The sequence below is a fragment of the Pleurodeles waltl genome, chromosome 10 (assembly GCF_031143425.1).
Source record: "Pleurodeles waltl isolate 20211129_DDA chromosome 10, aPleWal1.hap1.20221129, whole genome shotgun sequence".
NCBI classification, from domain to species: Eukaryota; Metazoa; Chordata; class Amphibia; order Caudata; family Salamandridae; genus Pleurodeles; species Pleurodeles waltl.
The window spans coordinates 219,751,282-219,768,825 of record NC_090449.1 but is presented as its reverse complement, the minus strand read 5'-3'; the positions used below and the strand labels follow the sequence as shown (position 1 = coordinate 219,768,825).

At 41.0% G+C, this 17,544-nt stretch overlaps 1 protein-coding gene across 1 annotated transcript in view; it reads left to right on the top strand.

The window, feature by feature from the left end:
- Positions 1–17,544, top strand: part of LOC138261343 (BOS complex subunit NOMO1-like) — a 369,916-nt gene that overhangs the window by 2,919 nt on the left and 349,453 nt on the right. The window contains exons 2-3 of the mRNA XM_069210191.1: positions 13,204–13,293; positions 13,665–13,710. Of these exons, the coding sequence (XP_069066292.1) occupies positions 13,204–13,293; positions 13,665–13,710 (136 nt within the window). The remainder of the gene's footprint in view (positions 1–13,203; positions 13,294–13,664; positions 13,711–17,544) is intronic.

The window sequence follows — 17,544 nt, the reverse complement described above, 5'->3', positions numbered from 1 at the left end:
TGCCTCATGGTCGCAGTCCACACTGGGCATTTAAATAGTAACAATGAATTAAATAAATACCTGTAAATGTGTAACGGTGCTTGTTAGAAATGGGGTCTCTAGTTGGCAGTCGGTTTGGACGCTGTCCAAGTAGGGACCCTCACTCTAGTTAGGATAAGGGAGATACCTGCTCAGATAACCCCTGCTCACCCCCTAGGTAGCTTGGCACGAGCAGTCAGGTTTATCTCAGAAGCAATGTGTAAAGCGTTTGCACATAACACACAGTAATAAGTTAAAACACTACAAAAGGACACCACACCAATTTTAGAAAAATAGCCAATATTTATCTGTATAAAACAAGACCAGATACGATAAAAATCCAACCTACAGTAAAAACAATATGAACGCTGCAAGATGTACTTAACAATACAGTTCCTTGAAGTCGATAACTCCACCTGGGGCTATCACGGCGTCGTGAACAACAAAACCAAACGTTGAGGCTGGCCTCGGCGTCGCTGGCCCACTGCGGTGTCAGGAAAACCCGCAAACAGTACCATGGGTTTGCAGGGCGTCGTGATCCTCGCGGTGAGCTCCGGAGAGCGGCGTCGCTGGCGTCGGTGCAGGAGTCGTTGGGCCCTTGAAGTCACGCACCTCGGGGATCGAACTCCAGGCGGATCAAATCAGGTGCGATGGCGTCGGGCTGTGGTGCGAAGCGGGACGATGCAATGTGCGGTGCCCACAGGTCATGGGGCAGGCAGTGACTCGGTGATGGCGTCCAGCGGCGTCGGTGAGACCAGGGCTGCGGTGTGAAGTGGGGCGGTGCAATGTGTGGTTTCCACAGGTCACGGTGCAGGTAGCGTCGTCGTCGTTGCAGCAGCGCTGTCGTCAGTAGGCCCAAGCCAGCGGTGCGGGACGGGACGGGGCTTCGTGACCCTCACGAGCGGTGTCCACAGGCCACGGTGCAGGCAAGGATGCCTGGTGACGACACTGGAGCCGCTGGTGCTGGCGTCGGTGGACCGGGGCTGTGGACCGGGACGGGACGGTGCTTGGTGCTCCTCACGAGCGGTGCCCCAGGCCACAGTGCAGGCAGCGGCGCTGGTGTCAGTAGGAGCAACGTCATTGGGGATGCCCAGGCTGCGGTGTGAGCTGGTGACGCCGGAGTGCGGGGCCCACAGGTCGTGGTGCGAGCAGCGGCTCGGTGAAGTCGCCCGATGACGGCGTCGGTGAGACCATGGTCGCGGTGCGAAGCAGGGCAATGTGACTCCGTGTGGCGTCGGCAGGTCACGGTGCAGCCCTGCGGCGTCATTGGCGCCCTCGCAGTGGTTTCTCCTCTTGAACAGCACAAAACACACAGTTCCTAGTGCTGCAGGTCGAGGAAAGTGAAGTCTTTGGGGTCCCTGAGACTTCCAACAGGAGGCAAGCTCTACTCCAAGCCCTTGGAGAATCTTCTCAAGCAGGACACACAGCAAGGTTCACTCTTTTCAGGCAGAAGCAGCAACTGCAGGCAAGTAACTGCAGCAAAGCAACACAGCAAAGGGACAGTACTCCTCCTTCAGCTCTTCAGCTCGTCTCCTGGGCAGAGGTTCCTCTTGATTCCCGAAAATTCTAAAAGTCTGGTGTTTTGGGTCTTCTTCTTATACCCTGTTCTGCCTTTGAAGTTGGCAAACTTCAAAGCAAAGTATCAAGTGTTTGCAAGATCCCTTCTTGGCCAGGCCAGGACCCAGACGTACACCAGGGGATCGGAGACTGCATTGTGTGAGGGCAGGCACAGTCCTTTCAGGTGTGAACGACCACTCCTCCCTTCCCCTCCAGCACAGATGGGTAATCAAAATATGCTGGCTACACCCCAGCCCTCTTTGTGTCACTGTCTAGAGGAGAGGTGTGAACAGCCCAACTGTCAAACTGACCCAGACGGAATCTACAAACAGGCAGAGTCACAGAAATGGTATAAGCAAGAAAATGCTCACTTTCTAAAAGTGGCATTTTCAAACATACAGTCTTAAAATCAACTTTACTGAAAGATGCATTTTTAAATTGTGAGCTCAGAGACCCCAAACTCCACATGTCCATCCGCTCCCAAAGGGAATCTACACTTTAATCAGAATTAAAGGTAGCCCCCATGTTAACCTATGAGAGGGACAGGCCTTGCAACAGTGAAAAACGAATTTAGCAATATTTCACTGTCAGGACATATAAAACACATCACTTTATGTCCTACCTTAACCATACACTAAAACCTGCCCTTGGGGCTACCTAGGGCCTACCTTAGGGGTGTCTGACATGTAAGAAAAGGGAAGGTTTAGGCCTGGCAAGTGGGTACACTTGCCAAGTCGAATTGACAGTTTAAAACTGCACACACAGACACTGTAATGGCAGGTCTGAATCATGTTTACATGGCTATCAATGTGGGTGGCACAGCTAGTGCTGCAGACCCACTAGTAGCATTTGATTCACAGGGCACCTCTAGGACACGTTACTAGGGACTTATTAATAAATAAAATATGCCAATTATGGATAAACCAATCCACAGTACAATTTATATGGGGAGAACTTGCACTTTAGCACCGATTAGCAGCGGTAAAGTGAGCAGAGACAATAAACCAGCAAAAACAGACCTAAAAAAATAGGCGAAAGAAGGCAAAAAGTTTGGGGATAACCCTGCAAAAAGGGCCATTTCCAACAGTGCTCCAGAATGAAAATGAAATAAAGGACAACACAGTAAAGCGACCTCCATGTTTGAACAGGAGTCTAATGTCTTGAAATACAACAAAAGGAAAAAAGGAGTCAAATAATACAGCATGTAAATGGTGTGTTGTTTTGATGTAATATGAGCTAAACTCTCATGAAGTCATGCAGTTTGGTCGTAAAAAAAGGTTAAAAATTAGCAGCTTTTTTATTTTATTTAAAAAAGAAGCATTTACTCAATATCATATAAAATACTCCCAAGGCAAAGTATTGTATGCTATTGTACCATTATAGCCTAAACTAGGATTCAACATACGATAAGATTTTGCATTTTAAAGTACTGAATTCTAAGCCATTTTGAGCTCCTCTTTATGATAGACGAAGATCGAACTTTCTTTCAGAATAAGTGTGAGCTCTACAAGCTTATCCAACAGCATGTTCCAAAATTGGCCATGGGAAATCGTGGGCTTATAATTCAGTTCTTTGAAATGAATGACAAGCTTTATAGTTGTGGTGTTTGTTTTTTAAAAAACAATTTTTTTTTGTTAAAAAGTTACTGGCATGTTCAGGTATTCTTAATCTTCCACATTTTTATGCCTTTGCCACGGTCTTGTTCCCTTACGTACAAACTGTAGATGACTTGTCTTGAAATGCAACTAGTATGGCGTTTCTGGTCCCGTACTTAACCACCCCCCAAAATGATCTATTTTTCTCACACAAGACAAAGGACACATATTGCAAGTGCCATAGGGATGATGACCTGTGACGCTGACTTTGTCCAAGGTGTTGGAAAATGCCCTTTTTGTCTAAAGGCTTGATAGAGCTTCGATTGACCAAAGAGTTCAGTAGGTTTTTGCCATTTTAATGGCAAATAGTGAGTAGGCCTATTTGCTATAATTTCCTGTGTTCCGTTATACGTTTTCATTGACAACTCAATTGAAAGAAACGAAAGTGTTCAAACCTAGCCATGTCTTTTGCTTCCTCAAGCTTCCATAGCTACTGTCTCATGAATCATCTCACAGCTTCACAATTTATGATTTCGAAATACATAATTTCAGATGAGGCCTCTTTGGAAACGGTAGCAACAGTTTTCAATAAATAGTTAACTAATACGAATTCCATGAATAAAGAATCAATACTAAAGAAATAATGTAAATAGCTTCATGATTAGTCATTTTCCCTACTGTTCTAACAAAAAATGCATATATTAGGTAAACCAGTCGGAAACACTGGGAATTACTTCAAATATATTCTGAATTATCATATTTTGAAAGAACTTCCTATGTTTTACTATCAACAAAGTGAGAAAGGCAAATCGATAAGATCTCACATGTCTTCTCTGAAAATCAGTCAAAGTTCTTTAACTTTAGGAAAGAGGAGAGTACCCCATCCTTGTCTGAATTGGTATAACTGTGGTAATCTTATCAAATGAAGCATAATTCAATATCCTTTTTGAGGAGAAAAGATACTGATAAAATAATTTGTGACATTTGAAACAACACAGTTTTAGAAGATGTATTTGTTATAATTGCTAAACTGATGAGTGGAGATCAACATATTGCACAAGCCAAGTTTACAGCCTTAATAAAATACAGTTGACAGTACATATTACGTGTAAGCTATCTATCTATAGTAAACCCAGTAGAGCTCCTTGGCAAGGTGGTGTAATTAACACCACTTTACGCCTAAGCCTGTCATGGCGCTTAGCTGTTCTGCTTATTTGAGTTCATTGATTTAAACTGAGTGCATTTTAGATTTATGGTTAGGATCAATCATACATTTCCTTTAATGTTTTTTTCCTAAGTGTATCTTGGTGTTCCTGTAAGATCGGATAAATAATGAAATGAGTTTCATTAAACCAATGTAGTAGCATGAGGGGTCCCCCCTCATCCTTGTTATGCTCATGCATACTTACTGAAGAAGTGATGGGGAGCCGGAGGGACAGACCTCTTTTACTAGTTTCAAGGAAAAATGTGCAGAATTCAGTAAGTTGAACAAATCATAGCATTGGCAGAAACCTGAGGTTGTGATTAGATGTGCTAGTTTCAAGGAATAATGTGCAGAATTCAGTAAGTTGAACAAATCATAGCGTTGGCAGAAACCTGAGATTGTGATTAGAATGTGCCGATGTGACACAGGTACAGGTTTACATTTCTACAATTGTCTGGTTCTCTTGAGTATACACTGAGTTTGCACCAGACGTATTAATTAGAACTGGCTTCATAGAGCGTCTCATTTCATCCGTACACAAATTCACAGATTGCTCTCTCTGTCAACCACTTTTACCCATTCCCCTGTTTGATTTGATTTGATTCTCTTCAGCCATTACTTGCTTGAAATATTGTTCACATTTAGTTTGGGACCACAGAACTAATATGCGGTTATACATTTTGAAATGGTGATATGGAAAAATAAATCTGCGTCCAGCATTGCATATAAAAATATAATGTGCAGCTAGGCAGTGGCTGTACAGTATGGTATTTAAAATACTGTAGAGAAATGGTGACACTGAGAATGGAAGCTCCATTGACCATGCCTTTTGCAGTGTCCATGTCATTGAGATATATGATCTGTGGAATACATAAAAAATGTAAAGAAATAACGGTTACTCAACCTCTGGGCACCGCTTGTATACAAATGAACCCTTCATGCTGGTGGAAACCTTCAGCACATGACACACGGGCCAGTGGTCGCTCTGGTGGCTGGTTGCGTCTTGAATTGGGTCCATTGGCAATTATTTTTAAAAGATATAAATCTATTTTTGTCATCTTGGCTGTTATTTTGATATTTTGATATCACTCAACTCATTACAGAGTGCAGTTTTTTCAAGTTGCAGCTTCATGTATTAGTGTCGTGTGCATCTTAATAGGTGTTGCTATTAATACGACTTTGGCCATAACACATAAAACATAGTTAATTGTTAAGACATTCTTTATGCAAATATTTTGGAACTCTCTATTTACGAACCCTCTAATGATTCTTAACCCCTTCATCACTATCACACCAGATGCAAGTAAATAAGAGAAAAGGCAGCATTCGCCTGCCACTTCTTCATGATGGTTGGCACTCTAAAGTTTTGACCTAATGGTGCAAGCGAGTGAATAATAGTGTTGATCCTGTGATATACATCCAGACATGGCAAATAAAATAACACCTTTCACGTCTCATAAAACACAACAAATGCTAAAGGTCGTTCCTATTGCTAGAAAAATGAATCCAAAATATTTATGATTCCCAAAAATATTTTGAGTATGCAGATTTCATTAAAATAAATATGGCTACACATATGTATGATTCTTCTTTCATTTGTCCCTGGACAATCTAATACTTACTCTCCCTGTTAATTATCGGGTCCATATGCTTAATTCCAATTGGAAATGGGATCCCCCAGAAAGTATTACTTTGTACAGTATGGTATTTAAAATACTGTAGAGAAATGGTGACATTGAGAATGCAAGCTCCATTGTCCATGCCTTTTGCAGTGTCCATGTCATTGAGATACGTGATCTGTGGAATACATAAAAAAATTAAAGAAATAACTGTTACTCAACCTCTGGGCACCGCTTGTATACAAATGAACCCTTCCATGCTGGTGGAAACCTTCAGCACATGACACACGGGCCAGTGGGCGCTCTAGTGGCTGGTTGCATGTTGAATTGGGTCCATTGGCAATTATTTTTAAAATATATAAATCTATTTTTGTCATCTTGGCCCATATTTTGATATCACTCAACTCATTAGAGTGCAGTTGTTTCAAGTTGCAGCTTCATGTATTAGTGTTGTGCTCATCTTTAGGGGTGTTGCTATTAATACGACTTTGGCCACAACACATAAAACATAGTTAATTGTTAAGCCATTCTTTGTGCAAATATTTTGGAACTCTCTATTTACGAACCCTCTAATGATTCTTAACCCCTTCATCACTATCACACCAGATGCAAGTAAATAAGAGAAAAGGCAGCATTCGGCTGCCACTTCATCATGATGGTTGGCACTCTAAAGTTTTGACCTAATGGTGCAACTGAGTGAATAATAGTGTTGATCCTGTGATGTACAGCTAGATTTGGCAAATAAAATAACACCTTTCACATATTATTAAACACAACAAATGGTAAAGGTTTTTCCTATTGCTAGAAAAATAAATCCTAAATATTTATGATTCACAAAAATATTCTGAGTATGTAGATTTCATTAAAATAAATATGGCTACACAATGTATGATTCTTCTTTCACTTGTCCCGGGACAATCTAATACTTACTCTCCCTGTTAATTATCGGGTCCATATGCTTTATTCCAATTGGAAATGGGATCCCCCGAAAGTATTACTTTTATATATAAAATCTGACTCCTGCAACCTGGCTAATGTTTTTTCAGAGACATGGATTCATATAGAGAACCTGCTCTCAAGTAGCTTTCTTTCATGCGCATATGACAAAGGCTGCAGGAGTGCTCACTCATGCAAACAACATGAAGCACTATCTATAGCCCTTTCTTTCTCCAAGGAGCATTTTTTTTCCTTTATTATTTTTTTTTTTAAGGATAGACTGAATTAGATCAAATGTGATGAGTTACTACTGCGACTGTGAATGGCAATCTCCACAGGGAACATTGAAGAGAGCAGAGCAGTTAAAAACACCATACAGTTCTAATATTGGGCCCAATCGCTAAACACAGTATGCCTGACTTATGAAGCCATACTGTGTTTCTAATATTTCCAAACTCTGGAATGTGTACAGAACAACCTGAGGAACTACAGCTCTAAGGACTTTGCCAGGCTTCAAGAGAGTGAAGAAGTTGACTCCCTGACAGCAACATTTTAAAAGAGCTTCACCTGTATCATCGCCACCAAGAAGAACCCAGCTGACCAGCTTCAACCTTTGGGAAAAGTAGTCCCACCCTCCCAGTGGCCATCTCTGGGCTTCTAGACCATTGTATTGCAGTTGTGGGTCACTGGAAACCTAAAGGAGGACTTCTGGGAGAAGATGCAGAAGTTTGGAGCAACTTTTGGAAAAAAGCTCTATAAGCTGACTGACCCATCAACAAGAGTAAAGTGGCTAACGTCAAACCGGGACCCAGCCTGAATTTCATGTTCGTCCTGCTGAAGCTCTGTAGCGTTTCCCTGTCGACAAACGTCCAGGAGTTGACCACTACCTCGCACTGAGCCAAGCCGCCGATGCCACATTGAAAGCCGGACTGATGAGGAGCTTTGCCCGACGGTGAGAGAAAAAGCTCCAGAAAAGTATCTAAGTCAGAAGGTAAAATCTTGACTGGACCCTTCCTCTAAGTGTATCCGACCCGTGCTTCATCGCGGTTGGCTTGAAACTTTGATTTTGTCCTGGCAAGTGTGACCAGATGTCCCAAAGTGGTGCTTTTGGCTTTTAGACACTAAAAAACATTTAATCTTTAAAAATTCATATCACCAGTTCCCTACATTGGATTTTTGTCGTTTTTGAAGTCCTTTTACTCATAAAAGTGTTTCCTATTTTTATAAATTGGTGTTGGGTTTTTATTTTATGTTGTGTCTTACTTATTTAATGTTTTGGTATTTTTTTTAATGCTTTACACACCTGTCTTCTAAGTTAAGCCTGTCTGCTTTTTGCCATCTACCAGTGGTTGAGCAAAGGATTAATTTGAGACCTTGACTGGACCTTGTATTGTGATTGTGGCCTTCCTACTAGTGGTGGATACCTACCAACCCCTACTAATAAACCACCTGCCAGCAACTCACAAATGTGTTTCTTTTGAATGATAAGGGTAGCCATTTCACTGTCTTTCACCCTGTGATGATTTAATTTTCACCCGTCGCACATTTTCCTAACAATTTCTTTCTCTTTTCGATCAGAAAAATAATTGGTTCCCTTACACTGTCATAACTTGTAACTCGGCTGTACATTAAAAGGATTTGGGCTGGTCTGATTAAAAAGTTAAAACCGTCTTCTGGCATCCATGTATTTGCTTTTCACTCCCTGAAGAATTTTCTTTAGTGTGTGCTACACTCACTCTGTTCTGGTCACCGCCTGTTCTGATGGTTGGGTGTTTTTCACATGGAATCACACTGTGCCCCTAGATGTCCACTTGTAGGTCCACCCCAACGTATTGAATCCATTCTCTGATTAAAAAACATTTACATATTCTGTACCCTTCTAATGCTCTGCTTTCAGAAAAGCCACAAATTCACATTTTCTAGCTTGCCGCCTTCGCTTTTCCAAATGTGTTAGAACATGCCGATTAGTTGGTGTATATCCATGTTTGCTTTGTAGTTGTCTAATTTGTCCCTTTTGTCCACACTCCTGAACTTTAGCTTCCTGATCATCTAGAGCTCTGTTGCCTAAGCTAAGAAAACTGACTGTAGTGTCTAGCCCCCTTCCCCCAAGGTTCAATAATTTGCAAGCCTAGTTTTCTGTTTTTCTATCATCCGTTAGTGAATTAACTGCAGAATTATTCCACGCTAAGGTCTGTTGCCACTGTGTGTTTGATAATTCTATTTTTTCTAGTATAGCATTTAGGGATTTAAAGTTTCTGATGATTTCATTTGTCACTCTAGGGGCAAAATAATTGCCTTGTTGGTTAGAATTGGCTGCTGATCTTTACAGCTTACTTTTAGTGTTTTCTTGAACAGAGGTAATAACCTATGTATTTTGGATGGATTCAGATGGAATTTGTGCTGGGAAATTTTCTGTTGCCTATCATTGTATGCATTGACCCCTGTGATTCTTAGTTCATTAGACTTCTTTCCATGGGAGATATCCTGTGCTGTGGTAATCACTGAGTAATTTTAGCTGATCTAATTAATTTTTGTATCTGTTATTTGTTAAGTTGTATACTCCACCACTCCCGTTGATAAAGGATCACCCCTTTAGTTAGCGTTGCTGTCAGTTTTGCAGAAGTAATCTATACCCGTTTCTCACCAGTGAGTCATGCTTATTAGTTAATGTGCCTGATTTCATCTGTTCCTAATCGTTGTGACTTTGTTACTGGACTGTTATTCCCATCTGGTAGACATTATTTTGCTGCTTATTAATCAACACACAGAGTAAGCCACAATTTCCAAAATTCATCTCTTCAAAAATCAACTCTGGGCTCTGCATTGGATCACTGTCTTTGTTTTGCTGTATATGTTCATCTTTGGGGTGTATTATTTCTTACGCACATTCCAGTTGACTCATTTCACTGTGGTTCTTTTTTTTATTTATGTGTTATTGGTTTTCACACAATTAAAAGAACAAAAGGAAACAGTCTAGCACATTGAGAATATCATTCATACCAGCTTCTCTTGAGTCAAATCAGTACATAATTCAACTGTCAGTCGATATCCAGTTTCTGTTGGAATGGATATTTGGGGATAGAGGGAGTGGGGTGTGAAGGGACCCATGTCTCACTTCTTTCTCATCTGTTTTCGCACCCCACATTTATGATCAGTTACATTTTAGGCAATTCTTGGAGCTAGTTAGCCACCTTATTCTACCTTAAATTGTGAGGTCCATAGTCCTCAAATGTTATTGAATTTTCGTGCTCAACTTTTGAATTGATAAATCACCATTCAGTCTGATAATTTGGCCCATACACCAATTTTCTTTGGCATCTCACGTTTCCTCTTTCTCGTGTTCTGTCTGTGTTTGCACCATTAGGCAAAGGGATCAGCTTTCTTCTGGGCATGCCAACATTGTTTGTTTGGGATATGCTGGATAATGCATTTTGGTGTGAGTGGCACTTCTCTTTTTAAGACTGGCGTTAGGGTTTTGATAATCCCCTACCAGTATGCCTGTATCCTGTTACAGCTCTGTATAGCCTGTAATAAGGTGCCTACCTCCATTCCACATTTTACACAAAGGGCAGCAGTATTAACCCAACTTAATGAAGTCTGCTTTAATTATAGTATGCCCTATGCTGGATTTTGAGTTTAATTAAAATTCACGTTGGCTTTTATGAACACTTCTCTGGGGAGCATCAGTGCCATCTCCCAGTCGACATCCTCCATCCAGTCTCTCCCTCACTCCCACTCTCACTCCAATTCTCTCATAGGCCTCTCAGGTGGTCAGTGGTCTTGTATAAGAGGGTTAGGTATACATATGATATGGCTCCCCTTGTAAGTCTGTCTGTTAAGGATCTACTTTCTATGGGTGCGACTTTAGGTATATTTTTCTGGTCAGTGTTGCATGTTTTAACATTAACGTGTATTTTTGATGATTCATATTATCTCCCATCAGCACAAATGTCTTCATTTCCCCTGTGGTCACCATTTCACCCAGTTTGGAGATACGAATAAGGTCCCATTGGCAGAATCCTCTGTTGAGACATTTCTTTGGTTGGCACACCTTTCCAGGGCAGTATTTTATCAGTCGGAGCAATTGTACATCCCATTATTCCCTTGGCTCTCCTCCATGGTTCTGCTTCCCCCTCCTCTGCTGGTGGTGCATGGTCACTCCCCCCAAAACATAATACAATTTCTTTTCTCCCCATGCTGTCTGTCCATCCTGATCGATTGCAAGGTTGGCCACTGTGCCTAATCATTCAACATCTTGAGTTGGGAGGCTCAATAGTAATGGTGAATAATGAGGAGTCCTTTCCCTCCATTTCATACTGATTGATTGGTTTCACCTGTTGTGTAGCCATTTTAGTTATAGCTCCATGAACGTTATTTTAACACACTAGGCTGCTGTGCACTTTAACCTAGATATATTTTATTCAGCTTCGCTTTATTATTATTATTATTACAATAACCATTTTTTACGTTCTTGTTTATTTTCACCTATCTAACTGTTTTTGCGTAGGCCAGCACTGTGTTATTAAACAAGAAATTCTTGATCACTCTGTGCTTCAATCAAGGCTGCAGTTCGGTACATTGCTGGTGAACGTGGTAGAACTTTAGTCTCCAACATTCCTAGAAAATACACATCCTTACCTAGGGTCATTTTCTCAGAACATCAGCTGTGTTATTATATAAGCACTTCCTTGTCCCTTACACGTTAGAGGGAGATTACAGCCAGGGAACCATGATTGTATGCTGATTGCTGAATGCTTCGCTACAGATGCTAACGCGGACCACAGGCCTTTGCTCAGGTATGGGGGTTGATGTCTTCCCAGGGGAACCTTAAAGGCAGAATTATAGCTTAACATGCTGTGGCCAACTTATACCTTAGATAGGAAATAGTCCTTCGATTATAGTGCCAATAAGATACATTGTTTTTATGCATCACTCTTCTTATCACAATTTTAATATTGTTATGTTGTGTCGTCCTGGTTATTGCAGCTCACGCTGTGCTATCTAAGATGCAGTTGATTTATTAAACTAATCATTGAAACATATACTGCTTCTGTTTGTCATTTATATATTAGACTAAGTTGTAAAGGAGAGAGAACCGGATGCGACCTTAGTGACCACGACTTCCCTGAGAAGCCTAGTATGTCATGCGCTCGGCTGCCCAATCATCACTATCCTGTGGTAGGGATGGGGCACTGCTAGTTGGCCGGAGCAAAACCCGGTTTAGAGCGACAGGTGCCACCCGCAGTGGGCTAGACTCAGTCTCCCACAGCGCGGACGAGTCTGCTGCTCAAAATCCAGAAGTCTCATTAGAATAATGAGAGCCTACGCGACACACCCAGGGCTCTTGTTTTGGTGTGTCGCTGAGGTACGAAGTGATCTTTGCTCATTCTAATTTTGAAATCATATGTCTCTCTGTCGGGTGCTTTTCATCCCAGTGTCCCCATCTGAGAGCCTGTCTGTTCCCTTTTGCCATGTCTGTCTGTCCTGTTGTTTTTAGTGTTCCCATCAGAATCATCCTCTACACAGTTCCCTAATCTAAAAACTCCTCGTTCTCTGGTTCCTTGACAGTCTTTGCCCATCAAGCTCTCTGTCACCGGCTGCATGTGATCATTGTCACTTGTAGACAGACACACAATACAGACAAACCACACAGCCTCAGTATACAGGGATTCATCAGCATAACAGTTTATTGCTGTACTTTCAGCAGTTTTGCCCTGCAAGTTTTACCGCCATTCCCTTGGAACAGAAACAAAGAGGTATATCTATTCCTGGTGTGCTATTGTTTCAGTTAGGAAACTACAGTGCACAGCTCTAACCTCAATGGTCAGGCAGCAACTATTGCACAATTATGTGCGAACTGAACTGAGGAAAAAATATATATTTTTTTATTTCTTATGCCACCTTCTAAAAGCAACAGGTATATTGTACACAGACTGAGTTTCTGGAGTACGGAACAACCGGACTTCAGACAAATTCATGCTTCGTGACTGTGGCCATTCTGTCTGGCGTTGGAGAAGGGAAACATTTATAACGCTTATGTTCTAAGTGTTTGAGGTAAAGTTATCAAATGAATGCAATTTGCTTTTTTTCTTGGTGGGTGGAAGCATTGCTCACATTGCATTTACACCTTCAACAGATCTTGAAAAATCTGTTGAGGACTTGGCATTGATGTTTACTGATAATCTTTTGTGAAGCGTGCATTGGCGCTGAAAATGTTTAATTAGTATTTCTGCAGATTCCTGGCAAACGCATCTTGTGTTGATTTGATTTTCAGATTAAGCTGTATACAAAGCAGGGGACTTTGAAATATCAAACTGACTGTGCGCCCAATAACGGTTACTTCATGATTCCTCTGTACGATAAGGTAAGAAAATAGAATTACGCAGTTTTAAGTTTCTGCCCTTTTGTCCTCGCGCCTTTCTTGAGGCACTTTTATGTTCCAATCAGAACTAGTATGGGCAAGCCTGGGATTCATTTTGTCAATAGACGTCCACTTTTTTACCTGACACTGTACTGCAGCATTGTATGTGGAATACTTGTTATTGAGTGCATGGCAGGTATTCAATTTTCGTGTTCGAGGATAATTATTGGGTTTGTTGATGTGCACGTTTTGTTTCCAACAAAGACAAACAAAAGGTTTTTTTTGCCTGCGTTCTGTGGCCATCAGGCCATCAAGAATCAACATAAAAACAAAGTCTGGCTGTTGTATTCATGCTCGCATTGCTATTTTCACAGGGGGATTTTGTTCTGAAGATAGAGCCTCCTCTTGGGTGGAGTTTCGGTAAGTAATTGAATGATTTCTTCTGCAATTAATTTGGGGAGGTCTATAACATTGGTACATTCACTTGAGCTGTATTTGCACATCGTCTTTCAGTTCTTCATTTTCCACCGCACTTAAACAAAGAGCCTCCTGTGGCCATGTATGTGACAGTTCAAAAATTGCAAAGACACTTTTATGTAGTTAAATATTAACTGCATCCCGTTGTCTTTTTTGTTTTATCAAAATCTGTTCGCTCGGTGTATATATTTTTGTTTTGTGTTTACTTGAAGACTACAAGCTATTTACCCTTGAGTTGCTCTCCTAGATAGATACCTGAACTATTGAGCAATGGAAGCTTTGGTCACGAGTGTCTGCTCTGTTTTATCATGTTCCTCAGCAGGTTTTGGCATTTGCAGGCGACCACTTGGGTTTTAATCTGTGCTGTCTTCTTCCTTTGATGGTAATGATGAGTAAGCGTACTTTCTGTTGGTATTTCTGACTGCATCCTTTGCAGCCCCTCATCACATGCCCCTCGGGCAGGTACTAGTATAGGTGGATAGAGTATCTTAACCTTGGAAGGGGTGGTATTGAGGTTTTGGAGAAAGTATTGCAGACCTAATTGCACCTTTTGTTCATTTTTGAAAGCGGTTTGCTTATATTTGTCTACTTTGGAACTGCTCCAGTGTATTTTTAGTTTTTCATTGCAGGTGGTAACGTTCTCAAGGTATTTGCCCACTAATCGATAAAGGATATAGTGCTAAAGTAGTTCTGGAAGGTACTTTGATTGGAACAATGTTGGATGAAAGGACGTATAGTAAACATAAATTAAACTGCCACACATGAAAAGAGAGATTCTATCCGCTTTTCCATTTAGAAACCAATTTGATTTTCTGAACAGAATCTCAGAAAAAAAAATGTTGCCTTCTTTTCCTCAAGCGGTATCTTGGCAATGTTCTCAATCTGTTGCTACGCCAAATGTAGAGGTTACACTGAACCGTGCAAGACTAGTGTCTCGTAAAACTTGCCCCTCGCAACTAAATCTCGAGTAATCTGGTGACGGCGTAGTGCACTCCTGTCTGGAGATTTAACAAGATGTAAGGATAAAATATTTTTTTCTAATCCAGACGAGCAGGCTTTGTAAGCCTTTGAAGCCGCCATTCACAGCTCATGCTCCCTGATCGCTCATCATTGTTTTGTTAGTATGTCATTTTGTTCAAGATGGGATTTGTTTTTGTTTTTTTACATTCATTACTGGCAGAGATGAGGGGATAAAAGTGCTCTAAGTGGAGAAATAACACATCTATCAGTCACGCCGTGGATACAAGAGCGCAGACATCCTGTTTTCTCTTGGCACCAACAAAATCTCTGTATTAAATATTTTGATTATTATTTGTAATTGCATATTAGATGTCCTAATTCCAAAGTAAACAAGCATTGGTAAATGCATCAGGTTTCACCTTTGTGATTTGTACTGATGTTTTTTTTTGTTGTAATTCAATATATTTGACACAAGTTAAGTTAGTTACTGGGAAATGCAGTATTGTACTTTATGAAACCTGAAATACTGCAGCATTCCTTTGGCGGCAAACTTTTTGTCATCGCTCTTGTTCGGCTCGATCAATTGCCTTCAGTTACCGTGGCAGCTAGCAGATGGGGTCCTTTGACAAAGGTCAGCAGGACAGCTAGAGGCGAAGAGGTTATTTAAATTTTTTTTTTTTTAAATTAATGCTGAGAGTTCCGCCATGGGTGCGGCAATGGGAAGTTATCAGATTACTTGTATTAAAGGTGATTTAAGATGTGTTCCAGTCAGTGCCGTGTGGCTTCTTGAGTCGATGATTTAGGGTGCCGAACGTTTGCAGAGGCTGCATCTCCCAATCGGATTGCAATGTTACTGTGGACTACCTTTCCCAGGTGATTGTAAGTGGCACAAGTTAACCTTCATGTAAGGTAAAACAATTTTTTTTTCCCTCTTCTTCTGCTTATTTTCCGCACAGTGGGTACTTTAACCGAAGACGGTATCTAGAACACTTATGCCTGCAGACCACAGAGAGCAACACAATCATATTTTGCGTTAAAAAATGTTCACCTTTAGACTAGAGCAGGGTTCTGCAAAGTCAGTCCTGGAGAGCCGGATCCATGCCAGATTTTTAGCATATCTACATTTAGAATAATGTAAATTTCTGAAACATCTTTTTTGAAAATGTGGATATGCAAAAAATCTGGCATGGACCCGGCTCTTCAGAACCAACTTTGCAGAACCCTGGATTAGAGGAGAGGACCAGTGCCCGGCAAACATTTCCCAGACGGCCATGCAAAGTGGCAGGTTCACCTTTGGAGAAGAAACTGTCTAATCATTTGCCTACATAGCTGTATGCCGCATAATAGCATGCGGTGTGACAGGTCTCTCTTCCTAGACGATGATGTGTAACTTACGGCATACATCGGCCAAGGGTCCATCAAGTTACGCGCCGTCTTTTCTTACAGTGCTGCTCGTGGTTAGACTACAATTCCTAGATACTGATGCATGCCCCTGTAGTTGTGTGGTAAAGGGGACTGATTAAACAAAATTAGAGAAACTACAATTTTCGTCATGGCCCGGTTGCAAAAGAAGCCTAGAAGAGTATTAATTACCACTGAAATGGAGCCAAGTAGCACTTTGCCCATGGACATAGAAGGCAGCCAAGAACTGCATGACCACAGCTCCCTAAGGACAAAATCATCCATGTTAGAACCAAAAAAAGCTCTATTTTCAGGGATGGAGTTGCACAGAGACAAAACTACATTGATAAGTACAAAGTGGATCTCTAAAACATTTACAAACATTTTTGTTCTAGAAAATCCTAAAAAAGCTAGTTATAAGATATTATGTATAGGCAAGAATTATAAAATCAGGCTACACTTAACTATTAAATGTCATCGAGTTTTGAAGATTAAAAAAACCACAATTGGTTCTCATTGGCAGAATGCTTTCCACCAGCAATTGCATGAGGTTTCCATTAACATGATGAAATGGTCCCAGTAGTGTTTTTTATTTTCTTTAACCGGGGAGATCCCAGTCTTTCATATTTGTTGTCTACCTCAAGTGGGTAGTTTGTGACGTTAGAAGGGAGAGAGGATGTGGTGTAATGGCCAAAGCTGCCGTCTTTGGAGCTGGGGAACCAGGTTTGAGTTTCAGCGTTGGCTCACAAGCATGGTTGAATTGTGTAGTAACAGGAAAAAGTTTAAATCAAAGGGAGAAAGAACAAAAACCATGCCAATGACAAGCACTCTTCAAATATATGCTGGCAGTGAGATATTAGATAACTCTGCAAACAATGAGGTTCCACACAAAAGCTGATGAAAACAGTACTTAAGCCATGGGACACTGATAAAAACAAATACATGAGAAACAAGCATTGGCAAATGCAGTAAATAATGCTACAGCCGATCAAAACGGCGGAAAAGTAAGTGGCAAGCACAGAAACCAATAAAAAGCAAGATTGTGGGATGTAAGTCCCTTTAAAGACTTATATTAAATACATTAGATTTCGCAAGTGCTGTGCAGGCTAAACCTAACAAGACGTGTTTCAAACATTTGTATGGGAGTATTTTTTTGTGTAATAAATTCAACCCCTGGACAGACTTATGATTGTTATCGACTAAATATGTTGTAGTCATCAGCGCACCACATTTTCTGCCCAAACCTGCTGTGGCTAGCTGTACAAATATGATACTGGTTTTGAACTCATCAGTTTACCTGTCGGTTGGTTGCTCAGAAACGAAAGGCAAGGTGCATACTGATTTATAAATGTGAAATTTGTGTGTTTTGTGATTTGGCTTCCTGGAAGGGAAGCCGTTTAGATCTGGCCTTCAGTT